General features: G+C 48.6%; 9 protein-coding genes across 9 annotated transcripts; 4 read left to right on the top strand and 5 right to left on the bottom strand.

Annotated features, from left to right (window-relative positions):
- Positions 1-482: 482 nt before the first annotated feature.
- C8Q69DRAFT_379008 (zinc-binding loop region of homing endonuclease) lies at positions 483-764 on the top strand (the record flags this gene model as incomplete). The annotated part of the gene is made up of 1 exon (XM_028627597.1): positions 483-764. A coding segment is annotated over one exon (282 nt), but the record flags the coding sequence as incomplete, so codon positions are not given.
- Positions 765-786: 22 nt separating this feature from the next.
- C8Q69DRAFT_510839 (hypothetical protein) lies at positions 787-1,134 on the top strand (the record flags this gene model as incomplete). The annotated part of the gene is made up of 1 exon (XM_028633222.1): positions 787-1,134. One exon carries the CDS (start codon positions 787-789, stop codon positions 1,132-1,134), a length of 348 nt encoding a protein of 115 aa, XP_028481162.1.
- Positions 1,135-2,021: 887 nt separating this feature from the next.
- C8Q69DRAFT_501991 (hypothetical protein) lies at positions 2,022-3,679 on the bottom strand. Its single transcript, XM_028632379.1, has 2 exons — positions 2,685-3,679; positions 2,022-2,621 (listed from the first exon to the last, which is right to left on the bottom strand). Exons 1-2 carry the CDS (start codon positions 3,542-3,544, stop codon positions 2,348-2,350), a joined length of 1,134 nt encoding a protein of 377 aa, XP_028481163.1. The 5' UTR covers positions 3,545-3,679; the 3' UTR covers positions 2,022-2,347.
- An 885-nt stretch (positions 3,680-4,564) lies between these two features.
- Positions 4,565-6,327, bottom strand: C8Q69DRAFT_531337 (hypothetical protein). The gene is made up of 3 exons (XM_028633752.1): positions 5,741-6,327; positions 5,382-5,655; positions 4,565-5,318 (listed from the first exon to the last, which is right to left on the bottom strand). The coding sequence occupies exons 1-3, from the start codon at positions 6,178-6,180 to the stop codon at positions 4,983-4,985; spliced, it is 1,050 nt and encodes a 349-aa protein (XP_028481164.1). The 5' UTR covers positions 6,181-6,327; the 3' UTR covers positions 4,565-4,982.
- Positions 6,328-7,927: 1,600 nt separating this feature from the next.
- On the top strand, positions 7,928-8,523 carry C8Q69DRAFT_448394 (putative glyoxalase family protein; the record flags this gene model as incomplete). Its single annotated transcript, XM_028629282.1, has 3 exons — positions 7,928-8,061; positions 8,152-8,351; positions 8,447-8,523. 3 exons carry the CDS (start codon positions 7,928-7,930, stop codon positions 8,521-8,523), a joined length of 411 nt encoding a protein of 136 aa, XP_028481165.1.
- Positions 8,524-8,604: 81 nt separating this feature from the next.
- C8Q69DRAFT_125717 (WD40-repeat-containing domain protein) lies at positions 8,605-10,621 on the bottom strand. The gene is made up of 3 exons (XM_028625257.1): positions 9,883-10,621; positions 9,660-9,823; positions 8,605-9,608 (listed from the first exon to the last, which is right to left on the bottom strand). The coding sequence occupies exons 1-3, from the start codon at positions 10,451-10,453 to the stop codon at positions 8,793-8,795; spliced, it is 1,551 nt and encodes a 516-aa protein (XP_028481166.1). The 5' UTR covers positions 10,454-10,621; the 3' UTR covers positions 8,605-8,792.
- Position 10,622: 1 nt separating this feature from the next.
- On the top strand, positions 10,623-12,375 carry C8Q69DRAFT_125411 (Endonuclease/exonuclease/phosphatase). The gene has a single exon (XM_028625256.1). The coding sequence runs from the start codon at positions 10,785-10,787 to the stop codon at positions 12,252-12,254; it is 1,470 nt and encodes a 489-aa protein (XP_028481167.1). The 5' UTR covers positions 10,623-10,784; the 3' UTR covers positions 12,255-12,375.
- Positions 12,376-12,769: 394 nt separating this feature from the next.
- Positions 12,770-13,822, bottom strand: C8Q69DRAFT_489001 (Thi4 family-domain-containing protein; the record flags this gene model as incomplete). The annotated part of the gene is made up of 2 exons (XM_028632085.1): positions 12,770-13,425; positions 13,480-13,822. The coding sequence occupies 2 exons, from the start codon at positions 13,820-13,822 to the stop codon at positions 12,770-12,772; spliced, it is 999 nt and encodes a 332-aa protein (XP_028481168.1).
- Positions 13,823-15,211: 1,389 nt separating this feature from the next.
- Positions 15,212-17,039, bottom strand: C8Q69DRAFT_489002 (retrograde regulation protein 2; the record flags this gene model as incomplete). Its single annotated transcript, XM_028632086.1, has 2 exons — positions 15,212-16,880; positions 16,984-17,039. 2 exons carry the CDS (start codon positions 17,037-17,039, stop codon positions 15,212-15,214), a joined length of 1,725 nt encoding a protein of 574 aa, XP_028481169.1.
- Between the last annotated feature and the right edge of the window lie 1,065 nt (positions 17,040-18,104).

An 18,104-nucleotide genomic window follows, 5' to 3' on the forward strand; every position in this document is an offset into this window, starting at 1 on the left:
CCATGTACGCAAGAATGCGATATTCGGTGGTGCCCCTAGTCGTGCAAGGGTTACAACCCTCGCATCACCGAACCAGCTACAACATCTTCATTTCGACGAAGATGGCTTTTTGACTAAAAGGTTCCTGGAGAGTTTCCGTTCTTTCTCGGAGAGATACCAGGATAGACAAGGTTGCTGCAGCGTACCGATATCACTTTGTCGAGGGACCTCAGTTGCTGAATGCACTTCATTTCGATCAAAAGCACAGTTTCTTCCAACAAGCAATCCAGTTAGATCCTCTCGTGTATCTACTGAATGTTTGTGTCCGACCGGATCATTCCTGGCAGTTGATTTCTTTTCCTCGCCCTGCTTTACACACTGAACCTAGTACTGACAAGACCGTTCTGCTGTTTCCGCAAACCTGGAATGCTATCTAATTTCTCAGCCGAGCGCGCTCTACAGCGGCTGAAAATGCCAACCAAGGGGGCCAACTTCTAGGTTACTGGCTAACATCCGACAACCGAGCTCATGAGTACGGATATACTAAAGTCAATCTGCGAAATATATATTACCCGGATAACCGCACTGAGAAGATTAATGTACAGCCGTTTCGCTATCAGCTAGCTGTTGTTGCCTCCGGTTATGGTCAAAATTTGCTGTTAACTTCCGACCAGAACGCAACACATGAGATGTCACACCTGTGCCATAACCACGGGTGTTTTAACCCTCATCATGTATGTGTTGAGCCTCTCGAGATAAATCGTAAGCGCGGGGGTTGTGTGGGTGCGTGGGTTATAAAAGCGGCCGATGGATCAAGTCTCGCAAGACGCAGCTGGAATGCTGTCTTGTCCGGACCCGAAATGGCCGGCAAACCCTGCCGGACTCTTCGATACTTTTGTCGTTGACGAAGCCCATATCATACGCAATGTGAGCTCAAGCACTAGCCAAACCGTCATGTGGCTCATGCCAAAGTTTTATCTCCTTCCAACCGCCACCCCTTTTTACAACTCTGTGAACGATTTCTTTACGCTGGTTCGCTTCATTAGTCCTGTTAAGGACTATTACAACAAGACACACCTGAGTGGGGAGACACTGCTGAGAGCGTTTGATGAGGAACGAGACAATGATCTACTTGCCGAATGGGATTCCTTTTAGGGAATATTCCTCTTTTCTAACTGCAGGACTATCTTCGTCGGGACTCGTTCTGGTTTCATTTGGGAACCACTTTCACATTACATACTAATACACTGGGCAGCTTGAGTTTACCGACACTGGGATCGCTTCGAGAGTAAACAGCTCTTTGAGCATGTTTCACATTTCGTCACCGAATCTTGACCTTCCCCCGCGTCTACCCTATCGTTTAACGTGTTCTATGCTCTTATTTATATTTATATTTATTTATTTATTTTTTGCTGGCATGACACTCAATACTCCTACGACGTTATTGACTCGGAAAAATTCGACAAGATCCTAGAATGTGTCCGCGCGCTACAGAAGTCTTTTCCAGCCGACTTTATCCTGGTTAGAGGCGCGACTGCAAAGGGCCTTCAGAAACGGCGTTCTGTAAATTTAGCTTTTCAAATATAATGCTTAACTATAACTTAGCTACTAAAAGAGCCTTAAGCTCAGCCACGGCGCGGTCAGGACTTCAGGAGATAAATATGGGATCAAGTTTCCTCCTAGATCTAGAGTCAAGCAAGCAAGCAACCTAGCTACTGGCTAGCAGGTTCATATTCATCCTGTTGCATCCGCGCCCTTTAGATTCGACATATTCATTTTCTCATTCATATCAGTATGTTCTCATTGAGGCTACCCTCGTGCAAGAGGTAAATACTATATAAGATGCCTTGAGGCGCAAAAAGTGTTCACTTCTATATAGCTTGTCTCGAGAACACTAGAGAACTTCCCATCCATAGTAATGAAAGAGACATTTTTCTAAACCTGCGCGTTCTTTCTTTTCCTTGGTCTAGGAAGTGATCTTCGGATTATACAATTACACGACAAACGTTTGGAACTAACCCGTAAGGTGCAACTAGTTTCCAGTAATCAGTAACCTCTGACTTTTATATAATGCAGAGAAGATCAGATTGTTTGGCATTTTCAAAGTGATATCCAGTCGAATATGTCATTGTTTCTCCAGTATAAAGCCCCGAAAACGCAAAAGTAATGAACTGTACATATATCAGAATGTACATGTTGATCAATAGGAGATTCTCTCAGTTAAACAGGCCTCGGTCTTGTATTAGGTACACGTGAATACAAGATACACTCATCCCTCAGTCGTCCGTGGACATAACCTATCGGACTCTCTAGACAACTCAAAATCTCAGCTTGGTCGCCCTTGATCTGGCATAGCCTTATTGGAACATCAAGTCGAAATAGTTGGCTGGGCTCCGACGGAAGAAGATGCCTGTTTGGCCTTCCAAGCTTCACTGCACACTATCGCCAAGCTCAACACCAATTGTCCGAAGAACTTTACATGTTTGCTCGAATACATGTTGAATGGTCCATAGGACTTGAGCTTCAAGAAGCAGTCTTCCTGATTGTCAACGACTCCCTCCGATATATACTTCGGATATCCTTGGCCGAAAGTCGCAACGGTCAAATACGTGTGCTCGCGGTGTCCCGAAATTGTGAAGTATCTAAGAATTGTTAGTATTTAGCGTCCGAGGACAGTTTAGCAGATAAAGTTTGCTGCAACTTACGGGTGATCCTCGCGGAAATCTTCCCTAATCATCCAACATAATAGTTGAATGGCTATCTCCATCAGTGTCGAATCTGGCTTATCGGCCAACCTGAATGGCTTGACTTTCAACAAGGCATAGGTATCGTTATGCTCTCTTGGATGCAGCCGTCCATCGTTTTGTGCCGTAAGGTGTGCGTGTCCAACCTGGATATGGACAAGCCCCCGTGCACAACGCCAGTCAAGACCAACGTGCTGACAGCTTTTCGTCAAGGCCACAACGAAATTAACCAGACCAATGTCAACAATTCCTTCGTCACCAGCAGGGATTATTCTTGAGAAATATGGGACTCTGTTGGATTCACGTTCTGCTGGCGCTGAATCTTGCTCATCATTCGGGAGCAGTTGTGCTAGTAGTTGGCGATACCGTACGTTCCCAAATTCCCCTAATTCGCGAGATTCCCCTGGTTCGGGGATCCTATCCTCAGTGTCCTTTATATCACGAAGATATACATTCCAATCCCCATATCCGATAAGCCAACGATTGGCTTCCCTACAAATTTCCTGCGTCAGATGGAAGTCTGTGTAGTTTTCTGGGGCCTTGATATCTCTTGGATCATTCGCCATCTCTACCAGTGTTCTTGTCGTCAGGAAATGGGAGAATTGTATCTTTGATCCTGGATTCCAGCCGCTGAGATTCACAAGCGGCACATCAATGGCCTTTTCTCCCACGTGAAGGCTAGGAGCGTCGACAGGCTGCCTTCTGTCATATTGGTCTGAGGGTGGAGGCGCTTGTATGACTTCTCTCGCGGCTTTCTGCCTCCATTCAGCGGGGGTTTTTGGAAGACCGCAGGCCAGGGCGTTTTGACGACGGGAGTCCATATTGTCCGAATTGCGCTTTTTGACTTTGGTGACGAAGGATGCGAGATAAAGGTTGCCTACCGAGAGACTGTCAGTATCAGTTCCAGTATAGAGAAACTAACCTTTCGGTAACCCCAAGTCCCAAAAGGAACTCAGGAAGAGGGGAAAGGAGAAAAAGAGGCCCCAAGTCCCAAAAGGAACTCAGGAAGAGAGGAGGAGAGGAGAAGAGGCCCCAAGTCCCAAAAGGAACTCAGGAAGAGAGGAGGAGAGAAGGAGAGGCCCTAAGTCCCAAAAGGAACTCAGGAAAAGAGGAGGAAAAGAGAAGAGGAGAGGAGAAGAGAAGGAGAGGCCCCAAGTCCCAAAAGGAACTCAGGAAGAGAGGAAAGGAGAAGAAGAGGCCCTAAGTCCCAAAAGGAACTCAAGAAGAGTGGATGAGAGGAGGAGGAGATGGAGATGAGGAGAAGCCCCGAGTCCCAAAGGAACTCAGGAAGAGAAGAGGAGAGAAGGAGGAGGATATGGAGATGAGGAGAGGCCCCAAGTCCCAAGGGAACTCAGGAAGAGTGCAGAGGGGAAGAGAACAGAGGGGGCAATGAGTCTTGAGAAACCAGGATCACGAAGAGAAAAGAAACGTTCTCGACAATGATCAACAATGGTGACTAGAGAGACTCGAAGGACTGAAAATCAGGGAGTGGGTTGTGTTGATGGCGAGGAGGGCGAGGCGATTCGTACTCGCTAACGGATTCGCACCTTCCTCACCTACCCTCATCGACGCGTTCCTTCCTTACTTGTCTCAAACTGAGAGAGAAAAATGAACGTGTCTTTTAATCGTACTTTAACATGTTATTATTGTTATCGATTATTATTATCGACTAGCAGTAATCGCATACTATACTTCTTTATCGTACAGGGTCAATACGTAGTTATACTTTACAATTAGAGAGTTGAGCATCGGTAGCTGTTTCTTTCAGTAAACTCATATGTGATTATTGGCTTCTATGACAAAGGACACAGGAATGAAATATCAAATCCTCAAGGTATATAGGCGAACAGTCATATTGAATGATGTCGAAGATGGCTCGTTGCTTGCGCAGATTTTGAGTCTGAGCAGACTGTGATCATGTCTTTGATACTTAGCTATCCCGGAAGTACGTCAGTCCACAGTACAGTATATATCCTAATAGCGATTACAAAAATGGGGGTTGATTTTCTTCCCCTGAAAAGAGCATTTCGTCATCCGGAAATCGATAATCTGCTTGTGCTGGGAATCCTCGAGGGAAATTACGGTAGGAGGCTGCAAGACTTTTGACAATGCAGCGTCTACCGCACTGCTTCATCAGGGAACATTGGCTCCCTAGGGAACTGAGTAGGTTCTCTCCTGTAACCAGAGTAATCAAGATCATCAAACAGCTATTAGATGTCCCAATAAATTCACCTTCCGGTAAAGGTAGCAATCAGCCCTCTATGAAATGCTCGTACACTTCTTTATCGGTGCTCTTTCGGATCGCAGTGCAGAAGGCACCGGTTCCACTGTGGCTACCTCATTTCGCCTAACATGTAGAGCGCCCATATGCTTTACAAGGTGTTCGGGGTTCACATTCTCTTCTCCAGCGGCAGTAACTGACATTGTATCTCCACACGGCACTGGGTTACACAATCTGATGACCGTTTCGAAAAGATCTGGAAATTGGCGCCCATCCAAATTCTCGAAGTTGCTTAATTGTATCTTCACTTTTCCATCAAAATAACACTGTATGAATCGACAATGGGCTGGCTCAACAACTGAGAAAGCTAGTACCTATTACACTTCTGGTTAGGACTCTGAAAAATAGCTGAAATATGAAGATAAAGGTTAACGAACAGGGAATATTAGCTGCAAAGCAGAGCTATCAGGCCATTTGACTTTGTTGAGGGATTCAATATCAGCAAAGAGCTGTCGTGTCATTTCCGACAGCATATATCGGAGGATCTGAAAGGCCTCTGTTGCTGCAAGCTTTCCTTCTTGTGCACTGCAAGAAGTATTCATGAACAGCATAAGATGTGGCTTTTTCTTTCCCACAACTTGGTGAGCTATCGTGTTTTCCCAGAGATCATGCTTATAATGGAGGCCCACTCGCTTCATAAAACAGTCCTTCCTGGATGGGAATACGATATTAGCGTCTTTTGCTATTTATAGTGGAAAAAAATAACAACAAAGGACAGGCCATCTTCAAAACTTACTGCACAGGCTCCCATTGGCATACATTGTGGTTCTTCTCACGCAGTGGGTGCAAACGTTTCTCGAGAACGCTCAAAACTGCAGCCGCCCGTTCAGTCTGATAACCATCACTGCCTGGACTCTCAAATAAAGGGTCGAAACCGATCTTATCGAGTTCATCGTTCAGGCTAACCGGGGGCTCTTTGGTGTCCTTCAACGTCCAGTTACTGTTCTGGGTAGGTTTGAAAAACTGCGGGGCGCCCGAGGGAACACCAGTCCTGAAATCCATCTGAGATAGCTCAATTCCCAGCGCGTCTAAGTCTTTTTGGTTGAGATAGTGGGAAAGTTTGTAGATGTTTTCGGTACGCTCAGCAAGATAAATGACTTTTTTTCTCAGCGCAACAATCCATTTCGTATAGAGCTTTTCTTCTGCAGTTTGTGGGTTCAGGGGTACTTTGGGCATTGTGAGCGGTATTTTGTGGTAAGAAGTAGGGAGTTCAGCGGTGATGGTAAGTGAAGAATATTATGGAAGACAGATTGTCCGTGTGAAGAGATTGAGAAAGAAATGAAATGGATGTGTTGGAGAATACGAAATGCTGGAGGTCGAGAGTTGAACTGGTACGGGTTGGTTGACTTGCAGCCTGGTACAAGAACCACGGTACCATTCAGGCAGTACGGCACTCTCCACTTTGAGTTAAATAGCATTGAGATTCACTTCTATAGTACAGCGGGCGGCATTTGAGTTAAAAACACTACTTATTCTTGCTCAAGAGGCGTGGCATAATATTATTATTACTGATTCTCTGATTCTTCGGTGAGAAGAGAAAAGACCATTCAGGATACATCCATAGAACTCTCCTCTTTTACTTTTCAGGCCTTGCTGCATTCGATACTTAGTCCAAGTGCCACTCTTCCGAGCTCTATGACATGTCTTTTGTTAAACACGTCGAATGGCCCGTAACATCTCAATTTGAGAAAGCATTTCGTCTCGTCGTCAACTACTCCTTCTCGGATGTATGCGGGATAGCCCTCACTGACCGTTGCTATCGTGAGGTACACCCGGTCTCGATGGCCTGAAAGCATGAAATAACTAGATTATGTTAGTATTTCCTTTTTGACTAGGTCAATAGGGAGAGATGAATAAACCGGAAATATCACATGGATATCAGAGTCACCGTACCATACGAACTTAGTTTGCGACCTATTCACGACCTGCAATTTCATGGCATGTCGGATATGGCTAAGAATTTCGAGAATCACAATTTGGACTCCGTGTTTCTATTCATCCAGAGATTCTTATCTCTAAGTAAGTTCGGATGCGGTTCGCTCCATCCAGATTCAATCACAACTCTAGGGAATTGAGCTGAGTCGGGACGCATAAACCAATCTGGTTCTTTGGCGGAACCGGCATAGATCCCTGTAAAATTTTCAACCTCTAGAACGTATTATTAGTGCGTAAGCTTCAGTAAGTTGGAGAAGGGAATATACTAGTGCCAGATCCTTCAGCAAGTAAGAGAGCCTCCTGTTGGTTCAAAAGACTATTGGTGCCCCAGTGACCCTAGGTAATGTGTCGGCGTACAAAGCGAACGCCAGGTGATCGATCTGTCTGGAAATCCGTTTGCGGGATTCTTTGAATCCTGATTATAAGTGATCACTAGATTACTAGGATCTAGATTCTTTGTATGCTAGAGACAAAAAAGGGTCAAATCCCCCTCTAGACCTAGAAGTAAGCAAATAATTCAAGTCGTTTAGGTCAGACCTTGCTTCCGTGCTAAGTAAAGGATTCGACATAATGTGTATCGAACGAAAGATCCAGTTGTCTGTGTAAAGAGATTCATCGATAGTAAGTACGGTGACTGTGCTGAATTGAATATTAGAAGAGAAGTGATGTCAGTCACATAGTTTAGGTAACTTTCATCTTGGTAAAAAAGCCACGGTACTATTCAGGCCGCACTCTGCGTTGAGATTCACTTTCCAGTATATGCCACGATGGAAATATAGATCGGAGAACAGTTTCCTTCCCCAGACCCTCGAGCCAATTGCCGACAACGGCTATTGAAATTGCGAAAGTGCGGGGAACCCTTTTTATCTCTAAGTACTGAGTCTACTCTGATATAACCGTTCTATGAACACATAAACTTCCCATTTTTCTCCTTTTTTTTTTAATTGGGAACAAACTTATCTGACGATATATTCACTGTTTCATCAACATGATCACTGCCCTCGCACACGTTAACCTCCTCGTTCCGCCGGGGACACTCGACCAGGCGAACGAGTTCTATGCGGGGACGCTGGGCCTCATCTCCACTCCGGTTCCGCAGTTGCAGAAGGGCACTTTGGCGTGGTATGTACATATATACATACATCCAATATTCAATGCATCTATCTACAATTAGTTATACATGAAAACACAGTATCAACTAATCCACACCAGGTTCAACATCGTTCCCGACGGCAGCCAACAAGTCCACATCGCGTTCGGGACCAACGAGCCCAATTCTTCGCGCCATCCATGCTTTCGAGTCGGTTCATTAGAGGCTTTGCAGCAGTTGCAGAAGAGAGTTTGGGAGCATCATGTTCGTGGTGGATCAGCGGCTCCTTTGGCGGTTGATAAGCCTGGGGAGAAGAATTCAGGTTTGTTCTCTCCCTTCCCTCTCTGTCTCTTTTCTACATGCCTTATTTGCAGTAGCTACTTATAGGAGGATTTTATTAATATGAGGGAAATGTAGGCGCACAGGGAGTAGAGTACCCGACGAGGTTCTTCGCGAGGGATTACGCTGGAAATAGGCTTGAATTTACCTTATAGATTAAATCGGTCATATATTTTTATCTACTCATGAATAGGCAGATGGTATTTGCATGGATGCGCAGTTTAGAGGTTTATTATCGTGTTCTATCGTACATCGAGCGCAGCTGCATGCACGCGCTACTATTACCCCGAAATGGATGGCACATGGACTGACTGACTGAATGTATGCATATCATTATATTGGGTATCCACTAGGATGATCTGACGAGGTCCCTGACCTACATGCAATGCAACTATTAATAAAAAAGAGAAAGAGAAAAAAAGAATCATTCAATCATCCCATCTCCATTAGTTTCTGCGCCCTTATCCGGCTCCGCCACACTGGCGGGCATGCTGCTGCTGTTGTTTTCTTCTTCTCCCACACCGTTTATTTTGGCTTCCGGAGCCTCATTTTCATTCTCTCCTTCGTCTTCGGGGAATTCCTCCCAGATCCTCACGGTCCGGTCCAGCCCGCAGCTCACCATGAGTCTCTTGTCCCCGATGCAGCAAGTGTCCACGCCCAGGACCACGTCGGTGTGTGCCTCAATCCGTTGTAGAACCTTTTTGCTCACGACGTCCCAGCAGAGGATGGCACCGTCCTCGCTTCCACTGACGGCAAATGCCTCTGGCTTGCCGCCCGGCGCACCGTAGATCCCGAATCCGCCGCAGAGACCATATTTCAGGTTGACATGGCCTTGATATGTCTTGATGCACCTGCCCTCCACGTAGTTCCACAGTCGTACACAGTTGTCCAGAGTCCAGGCTAGCACGAACTTCCCGTTAGGCGAAAACTTTACCGACATGACCGGTGGATTATCCTCGTGGACGATCGTGCGAAGACACTGCCCCGTAGCCGTATCCCATATTCGGATCAATCCATCACTCGCACAGGATGCGATCAGCGTGCCATCGCGGACGACGTCGATTCCGCCAACGGGATCCGAATGCGCAGGGAGCGACCGCATCACACTGGCGGACCGGACATCCCAGAGAAAAACCGCTTCATCGTAGGAGCCGCTGACTAGCATGTTACCCTTGGGAGAGAAGGCAATGGCATAGACGTAGTTGTGGTGGCCGACAAAAGGGATCGGATGTGCTTTCCCCTGCGCAACTCAATCAGCATATGTGCGGACACTACCCTCAGCGCGACTTACCGTCAGCACATTCCATAGACGGATGGTCTTGTCATCTGATCCCGAAGCAATAATCTCTCCATCTGGACTCCAGGAAATGGTGGAAATTCCTGCCAGGTGGCCTTCGAATGTATGTATGAGCTTTCCAGACAGTGTATCCCAAACCTTAACCGCCGCATCGGCGCCTGTAATGAATGATATTAGACACAACCCTGCGACATAAGAAAAGCGATTAATGTCTTACCGCCGCTTGCAATCATCGATCCATCTGGTGAGAATTTGGCCGCTGAGACTCCGCGCAGGTGCCCCTTCAGTATGGATCTCACCCGGTAATTCAGGCGCTCAGGTTTTGGCGGAGGTGGGGGAGGTAATGGCGACGGTGTCCGCACGGCGGGCTGTATGTTTCGATCTTCTGCTCCAGGTTCCTCCTGTCGCTCGTCGTATTCCTCCGATTGCTGCTCTGACTTTTCTTCTGGCGGTCCTGAACCTCCTGCCCTGTCATCATGCGATGGACTGCGCCCGCGACTGCGGCTGCGGGAACCGCTGCGGCTTCTGGAGCGCCGTCTCTTGCTCTCCCTCCAGTATGTACCAGCATCGACGGCGAGCTCGTCTGAACTCCCGGAATCACTCAGACGAGGCGATCGCTGATATGACCGTCTCGACTTATAAGCCTTCTGAGCGGACCAGCTGGCCCTTCGGCGGTCCATCTCGTGATCGGAGACGGCGGCCAGCTCGTCGGATGAGGAATCGTTCACCGGGTCGACGTAGCCATTATCGGTGCGACGGCGCTTCGAGGTATAGATACGCACCTCCATTGGGAATATCCGGGCCCTTCCACGCGGTCACTCGAGGCCACAGACGAGAGAATCAGTGACTATCCTGGACGCATGCGAAGGCTTTCCCAGATGGACGCGATGCCCGCCGGCCCTGGTGAAATTTCGCGTTGGCCAATCGGGAAGTTGCAACCTCAAGGCGGTGAGACCCCCGGATCTTCCCTGATCGGCCGGAGTTCAACTTCAAGGAGAATCAACAAGATCGCATCGTCGTTCTGTCGTCCATTTATTCTACGAAGCATAGATGATATTCTGAATTTATTTCCCGTCATCTACACTTCCATAGCCTGCAATATTAGACCCGCTGGCAACAATGACCACCACGGGCGAGTCACCCCCAGCCCGCATCCGCATCCTCACCCTCAACTGCTGGGGTCTGAAGTATCTCGCCAAATATCGTAATGAGCGTCTCTCAGAAATTGGCCGCCAACTAGCCATCGCAGAAGACCCTCCCGAAATCGTTGGCCTTCAGGAGTGCTGGACGCAAGAAGACTACAAGAGCATTCGCAAACAGACAAAACACATCCTCCCGTACGGCAAGTTCTACTTCAGCGGCATCTTCGGCGGTGGGTTAGCCATTCTGTCGAAATGGCCCATCGAGGACAGCACCATGTACGCTTATCCACTGAATGGTCGTCCGACGGCCTTTTTCCGTGGCGACTGGTTCGTCGGGAAGGGCGTCGCGTGTGCGCGTGTACGCTTCGGGCCGGGTAATGAAGACGTTGCGGAGGTGTTCTGTACTCATCTCCATGCGCCGTATGAGAGAGAACCAAATGATTCGTATATCTGCCATCGGACAGCGCAGGCGTGGGAGATCGCGAAGTTGATGCGGGGAGCGGCGGAGCGGGGTCATCTCGTTATCGGACTGGGAGATTTCAACATGGTGCCAGCATCCTTTGCGCATCGACTGATCACGACTCACGCCCCCGTTAAGGATGCATGGCAGGTCCTGCATCCGGATTCTTCAGTTGGAGCTGCCATAGACATGGAGGAGAGGAAACGGAACCGCCCAATTCCCACTGCGGAATACAACCTACTCGAGAACGGAGCAACGTGCGACGGAGCATTCAACACCTGGCGATGGCCCAAGGATAGGAGGAAACGGCTGGAAAAGGGAGAAGATTACACGGTAGACCCTCAGGTCGAGGATCCCAAAGCAAAGAGACTGGACTATATCTTCGTCGGAGACGGCGGGTATCCTCCCTCCTTCCCACCATCCAGATGGAAGGTCGAATCCGTCAAACTCTCCATGACAGAGCGTCATCCGACTCTGAAGTGCTCGCTGAGCGACCACTTCGCCGTCGAGGCCGTCATCACACGAGATGCCACAGCAGAAACAACCACGCAGCCACCTCCCTCATCCACCGCCCCAGAAACAGAACCGTATCACCTCAGCCCAACCCCATCGTCTACTACGCAGCGCCCCAATCTCTTCCTCGCCCCCGAAACCTACGACGCTATCCTCGCCATGATCGCCAAATACGTCCGGCGTGAACGCTCCCAGCGTCGCTGGCGTCTGGCTCATTTCCTTGTTGCCCTTATCGTCTCCATTGGCTGCTTCGTCGCTGTCTGGTGGACAGGAGGGATCATCTACGTCGCGTTCATCCTCACATTCGTCAGCACACTGAGTTTCGCAGCTGGTGTGTTGGACGGGTTGATTGGGGGATTATTTGTGTCGAGTGAGCTCAGAGCTCTGAAGGAGTTTGAGTGGGAGGTGAGAAATGCGAAGAGGCTAGCACTAGGTGGGAGTGTGGGAGATGAGACGGAGGAGTGGAAGATATGAATTGTGAATGAATCGGGTAATAATAATAATAGCCCGAGACCAACCAAGTCTATCTTGTCTGATCAGAACATAGAAAAAGACAAGTATGGCATTATAATGTCTATAATAATAATGAGGGTTGTCCTCGATTTTTTTTTTCTTTTCAACGGTTATTATATTTACTAATTACTCCTATGATAGAAAGGAAGGAAAGAATAGAATACTTATAGATCCGACTTTGATGATATATAAGTGACCACTTCAATGAGCGTTGCGTTTCATTTCATTTCATTTCACTAGAAGCTAACTAGCGAGAGAGTGTACCCCAGGGCTCTTGCCCTCTTGTACAGTACATAGGTACGTACTTGATTTCAATTCATTCCACCACCAAAGGAAGGCCATCGCCAATCAGGTCAATAATAACATCGTATTCGTGAAATTCATTTGCGATTTCTCGGAAATGACAGACAGACAGAGAGACAGGAATCATCGAGGAGAATAAATCCCTACGGACAAGCGCGCGACAAGTGACGAATTTACTCAGCACACTCGCGCTTACGCTCGTCGATGATCTTGAGAGCCTCCTCAGCGGCCTTGACACCGCTGAGAACCATGGCACCAAAGGTGGGACCCATGCGGTTGGAGCCGTCGATCTCAGCCAGCTCCATACCGCCCATGATCAGACCCTTGCTGACCTCACGGGTGTTCTTGACGATGGCGTCCTCGGCGGAGTTCATGTCCAGGCCGCGCATGCCGCCGAGCTTCTCGATGGCGGTCATGGAGACCAGACGCTTGGCGGAGAAGGCGCCGAAGGGGCCGTCGTGGCCAGTGGTGGAGATCACCAGAGGAGCGTTGATGGTGTTGGGGTCCATGCAGGACTGGTCGTCGTGGTGCATGCTGACCAGGGTCCAGTTGGTGACCACACCGGCAATGCGGACGCTCTCTGGGTTGTTGTTGGGGTCAGGGCGAGTGATAAGGTCCTCAACGGTGGTGGCATTGAAGAGCTTGACGTTCGGGAACTGGAGGACCTTCGACAGAAGAGTGGAGGTGAACAGAGCAGCGTGCTTGACCACAACGTAGTTGGGGTTGGCGTCCTCCTCGTACGGGACTCCGAGGTCCTCCAGGAAGACCTCAGCCGGGCGACGCATAACCATGGCGGAGAAGAGCTGACCACCGAGCCAGGCACCACCACCTATTGACTGTCAGATCAAGGCTTAAGGCATAGTGCAGTCAGGGAAGGTCTTACCAGGAGAGACGTTGGCCTCGATGATGGCAATCTTCAGGTCAGGACGAGCCTTGGCCAGGACGTAGGCAGTGCTGAGACCGCAAGAACCGGCACCGATGATAACAACATCACTCTCAGCGTACTTGTCCAGGTCCTGGAAGTAGCGACGAGTCATGGCACGAGAGACCTGGCTCTCACGGATCGGAGCGAACTTGAACTGCTCCCACTTGCTGGCAAACTGGTCCAGCAGCTTGGTCTGAGACGCCTCGCCGGCCGGGGCGACCGTCTCAGGGACGACCACCTTGCTCTTGATAGAGCTGGCAGGGGCAGAGACAGCCTCGAAGATGGCAGCAGGGGGGGACATGTTGGCTGTTCTTTTGTTTGTTTAAGTAATAGTGACTGGTATCATTGTTAGCTATTCCAACCTACGGTTAGGGGAAGAGGGAAGCATGATCCTTTCGCTGGTATTATCCAGATCAAGTTGTGACCGTATAATTTCAGAACGAACCCAGAGCTGCTGGCAGACGGCATCTCTCTCTCGAGCAGAGAGAGAAAACAACATCGATCTCCCCTCCCGCCATCGAGAAAGGTGGATGCCGCCATCCAAGTCCAGCAGATGGGAACGAACACCGGTTCATGCACAGATATTTACCTGAGATACCTTGATCATCATTGGATAAGCCCAGCCATGAGGCCATGGCTTCCATCTTCACGGTTCACATAACGACCGGAGAGATATACAGTACTGTACTGGCGAGAAACCTATTCGAACGGTCAGCCAAGACATACACAGAAAAGAGAGGGGCCGCAGGTGGTACTCTTGATGATTTTGTTATAGAAACAGTCGGGCAATTGTTCGTAGTGGGCGAGAGAGAGAGAGGAAGAAAGCTGGCGATGGAGGGGTAATGTGCGCAACTTTATACTTACCCAGAGAAAAACCCCCGCTCCGCCGAGAAGTCCAGCATCTCCGGCCTCGCTCGTCCAAGACCCCGCTTACTCTACAAGTCGAATAATAATCCATTATGATTCCCCTCCTAACGATAAACCTAATCCAGTTTCAGTTTTCGCTATTCCATTTTGGCGGAGCAGAGCCATCCGGCAGGACAACAAATCGCTACGTACAATTACTACTCGTCCAGGCAATTTCCGCAGTGATCCAAGTGGCTTTCTAGCTCTCCCGGTGAGTGATTCATCGGCCGTGCGCTTATTCGTGCGAGCTGTGCTGGATCCGGTGGACCGCCCTCTGGAAGCTGTCAGGATTGCGACAAGTTTATCGGTCGTTCGGGCTGCGCTGTTTAAAATCTAATTTGCTGGATAGAGATTTGCGCAGAGCCGGGGTTTGCGTGTTCGGCTGCCCACCATCGCTCGCAGCCTCGTAGTGCGTTGTTGGTCCATGGATAGTAATTCGCGCAGGGAATGAGTTGTTCGTCTTCCTCACTTGTGGCATACTCTGAATTAGTTAACTCAGTGTCCTCGGATAGCGAATTCTAGTCATACTTGTGGGGTAGTTACGTTGTATGGACCGAATATCAATCCGACGAATCATGCAGACAATGGTTCGTTGAGATACCCAGAAATCCTTATGTACCCTCGGTCTGGATTCATCATATCTATAGTTGAACCCAATATGCTATGATGAATTCGAGGAATTGCGAGTAAGGAACGAGGCGGAAACGATATCCGGAATCCACAAGTCATAACGGATGGACAATGGATAGCCAGTCAATTGTTCTTTATCTCTGTCGAGTCTGTTTCATTTCCCAAATTCGACTGCAACACGAACACCATAGTCTTCCTCTTTCTTGCTCGTGGCATGGGCCCAGTTCTTCTTTTTCCCGGCCTTCTCGATCCTCTCGATCGTATCCTCAAAGACGTCTTTGGAAACCACGGCGCCGGCGGACGGATTGACAGCGATGGCTAGAGATAATAGGTCCTCTCTGCCTTTCTTCTTATCGACATGCTGCCAGGTATTTGTGATCCGAATCCGCCAATTTGTGTCAGAAACCACGCCTGCGGGATACACGTCTCCGATCAAAGTAGCCACTCGTCCTAGGTACTGACACCACCAAGCCTCCTGTGGGGTGATTAATTGGCAGAAACGCTCACGTAGGGATTGTTCTGCGGGAGAGAGATCGCCATTCCAGCGCTCGCAGAGTATCAAAGCAAGCATAGCGCGGTCGACATGGGCTAGGTTATTTGCCGAGGCGAGGATTCCAGTTGTTGTGCTATATAGTGCCGCTGCGGGTCTCGACTCCTTGGGGATGGAAGAGTGGACGAAGAGGATATTTGCTAGAGCAGTAATAAGACCGGCAGTGAATGAACCGGGTGCGCGTAGTGATGATATAGGAGAATGCGTAGGCGGCAGAGCATCAGTGAGGAGCTTGGCGATTGCTTTTGCAGATGCAGATGCATATGGAGCCGTGGCCACTACAAGGGGATCGTGTGTGCGTATCTCTTGCGGCAACCTGTCAAACAGGAAACCCTCACACACTCCTCCCTGGCAGAACTGGATACCCTTGATGACTGGCAGGGCTTCTGCAAGGACGTTGACCAACAACGCAACCGCAGGGACCTGGGAAGCTCGTCGCTTCGAAACGCGGAAGATCTTCTGTTCTGATTTCTGGATGGTATCCAGAACCGAGAGCGTATCGTAAAAGTCAGACCGGCTGACCCTGAACCCATTGATGATAGGGATTGGATAAGGGTCAACTCTCGATTCACTCATGAGAAGGTATCCCCAGCCTCTGAAGCCTCCGCCACACAGATACAAGTCAAACCCACCCCCAGCTTCAGCTGATCGCAAGAGACTCTCTGGGACCTGTAATTCTTTGTACGCATTCTGGAAATTCGTCCGCATCTCTTCCTTCAATTCCTTCTCGGCCTTCGAGCCATTCTTCCGCGCCTCTGCCAGCCGTCTAGTCAGCGCAGCCGCTCCGTAAGGAAAGCTGACCGATCCCCTTGGACTGGTCGTCACGGTTCCATTCTTTGCGATCATCCACGTAATTTGAGTACTCCCTCCTCCTAGATCCATTACCAGACCTTCAACGGAGGCAAAGCTGCTGGCAACTCCCAGTGCGCCAATGCGCCCTTCATCCTCTTTCGAAAGAAGCGAAACATCCCAACCCGTCGACTCCTTGATCCTAGCCCGAAATTCGACAGAATTTGGTGCTGTTCTCGTAGCTTCCGTGGCCAAAACATGGATGTTTTCCGAAGGCACGCCAAAATCCTCACATGTGGCTTTGAACCGACGTAGCCTTGTCACGACAGCATCTACTACGTCTTCTGGGATAGGCCCACGGATCCCGTCTGGATTTGAGAACTGCGCATCATAGAGAGAAATGCCTGCCCGCTCATGGAAGACACTGGGCATGATGCGCGCTGTTTGCTGAGATAGGTCAGTTATGGAGAATCGGATTCCATTGCTTGATTTTTGTTAGTGAGATTTTATGGAAGTATTCGATTACGTGGAGTGGTGACATAGAGCGAGATGAGGAAATCTTGCAGAGATAGATAGATTTCTCTTACCTTCCCATATCCACCACCGCGTGGAGATTCTTGTTTTCTTTTCTGGGGGTAGCCATTGCAAAGAGTAAAGGAAGAAATATACCTATCGGGAGCAAAATGGTTGGAGAAGCTGTGAGTCGCAGATAGAACTACTATCACTATCGCAGATCCTAGCGTCAAACACTAAGTAAGGATGCCAAATCCAGGGTCAGAATGTGATGTCAGCGGCTGCATGCATGGTTATGGTCTTAATCCAAGACCACAAAGGAGAATTGAACTATTGGTAACGGCTGCATATATCGACAATTTTAGGTCAGTAGATCGAAGCAACTCCATTAGATAGAACATCGCTTTTGGTTCGACAGTAAGTACTGTAAGTACTTACGGCGAGCGACGCGGGAACAAACAAATCTCGCACGTGGATTCCCGTTCCACAAGCCGGTCTGTCGAAGCGAAACCTTCTGTCGATGAATCACACACCTCAGCCACAACGAATAGTTGGGAAGGTCGGTTTTCATGGCATTTAAGCAAATTATGATCCATGGTCTGATTTCCCATTTCTGCATGGCGATGTGGCAGCCTGTTCAGCAGGGACAGGGTTGGTACGAACAGCCACTATGAAGACGTGGAGTCTGGTCCCTGCTACTACCATCTAGGGATGGCGATTTGAAATTCAAAATGTCATGAATTTCAGTAATAAAAAAGATTTTAATTTCACGAAAAATTTTTGAATTTCAAATAGGCACGTGACCGAGATTTTGCGCTTTTACTTATTAATAGTCGTACCTACTATTGGTTATTCTCTTCGCTTAATTTCCTAATCCGTATTTAGCGCGCCCCATTTATGGTCTGTGCGTTTTGAATTTCGAAACGAAAAAAAAGGGTTGAATTTCAGTATTTCAGTAATAAAAAAGAAAATGTCTGAAATTCACCACCCCTACTACCATCACAATCTATATGTGCCTTGCCTGCAGATAATACTCGATACTAGGACTCCGGCCTAGTTGAAACATCAGGCCCATCGACGGGAGGATGATTGGTTTTGAAACTCCATTCAGACGCGTCTGATCATCCCAGTGGTCGCTCTGTTGTGCTACACCGACATCTTCTCATTCCTCGTTACACGGGTCGTTTGACAGGAT

Source organism: Paecilomyces variotii, assembly GCF_004022145.1.
Source record: "Paecilomyces variotii strain CBS 101075 chromosome Unknown C8Q69scaffold_19, whole genome shotgun sequence".
In the NCBI taxonomy this organism is placed as follows: Eukaryota; Fungi; Ascomycota; class Eurotiomycetes; order Eurotiales; family Thermoascaceae; genus Paecilomyces; species Paecilomyces variotii.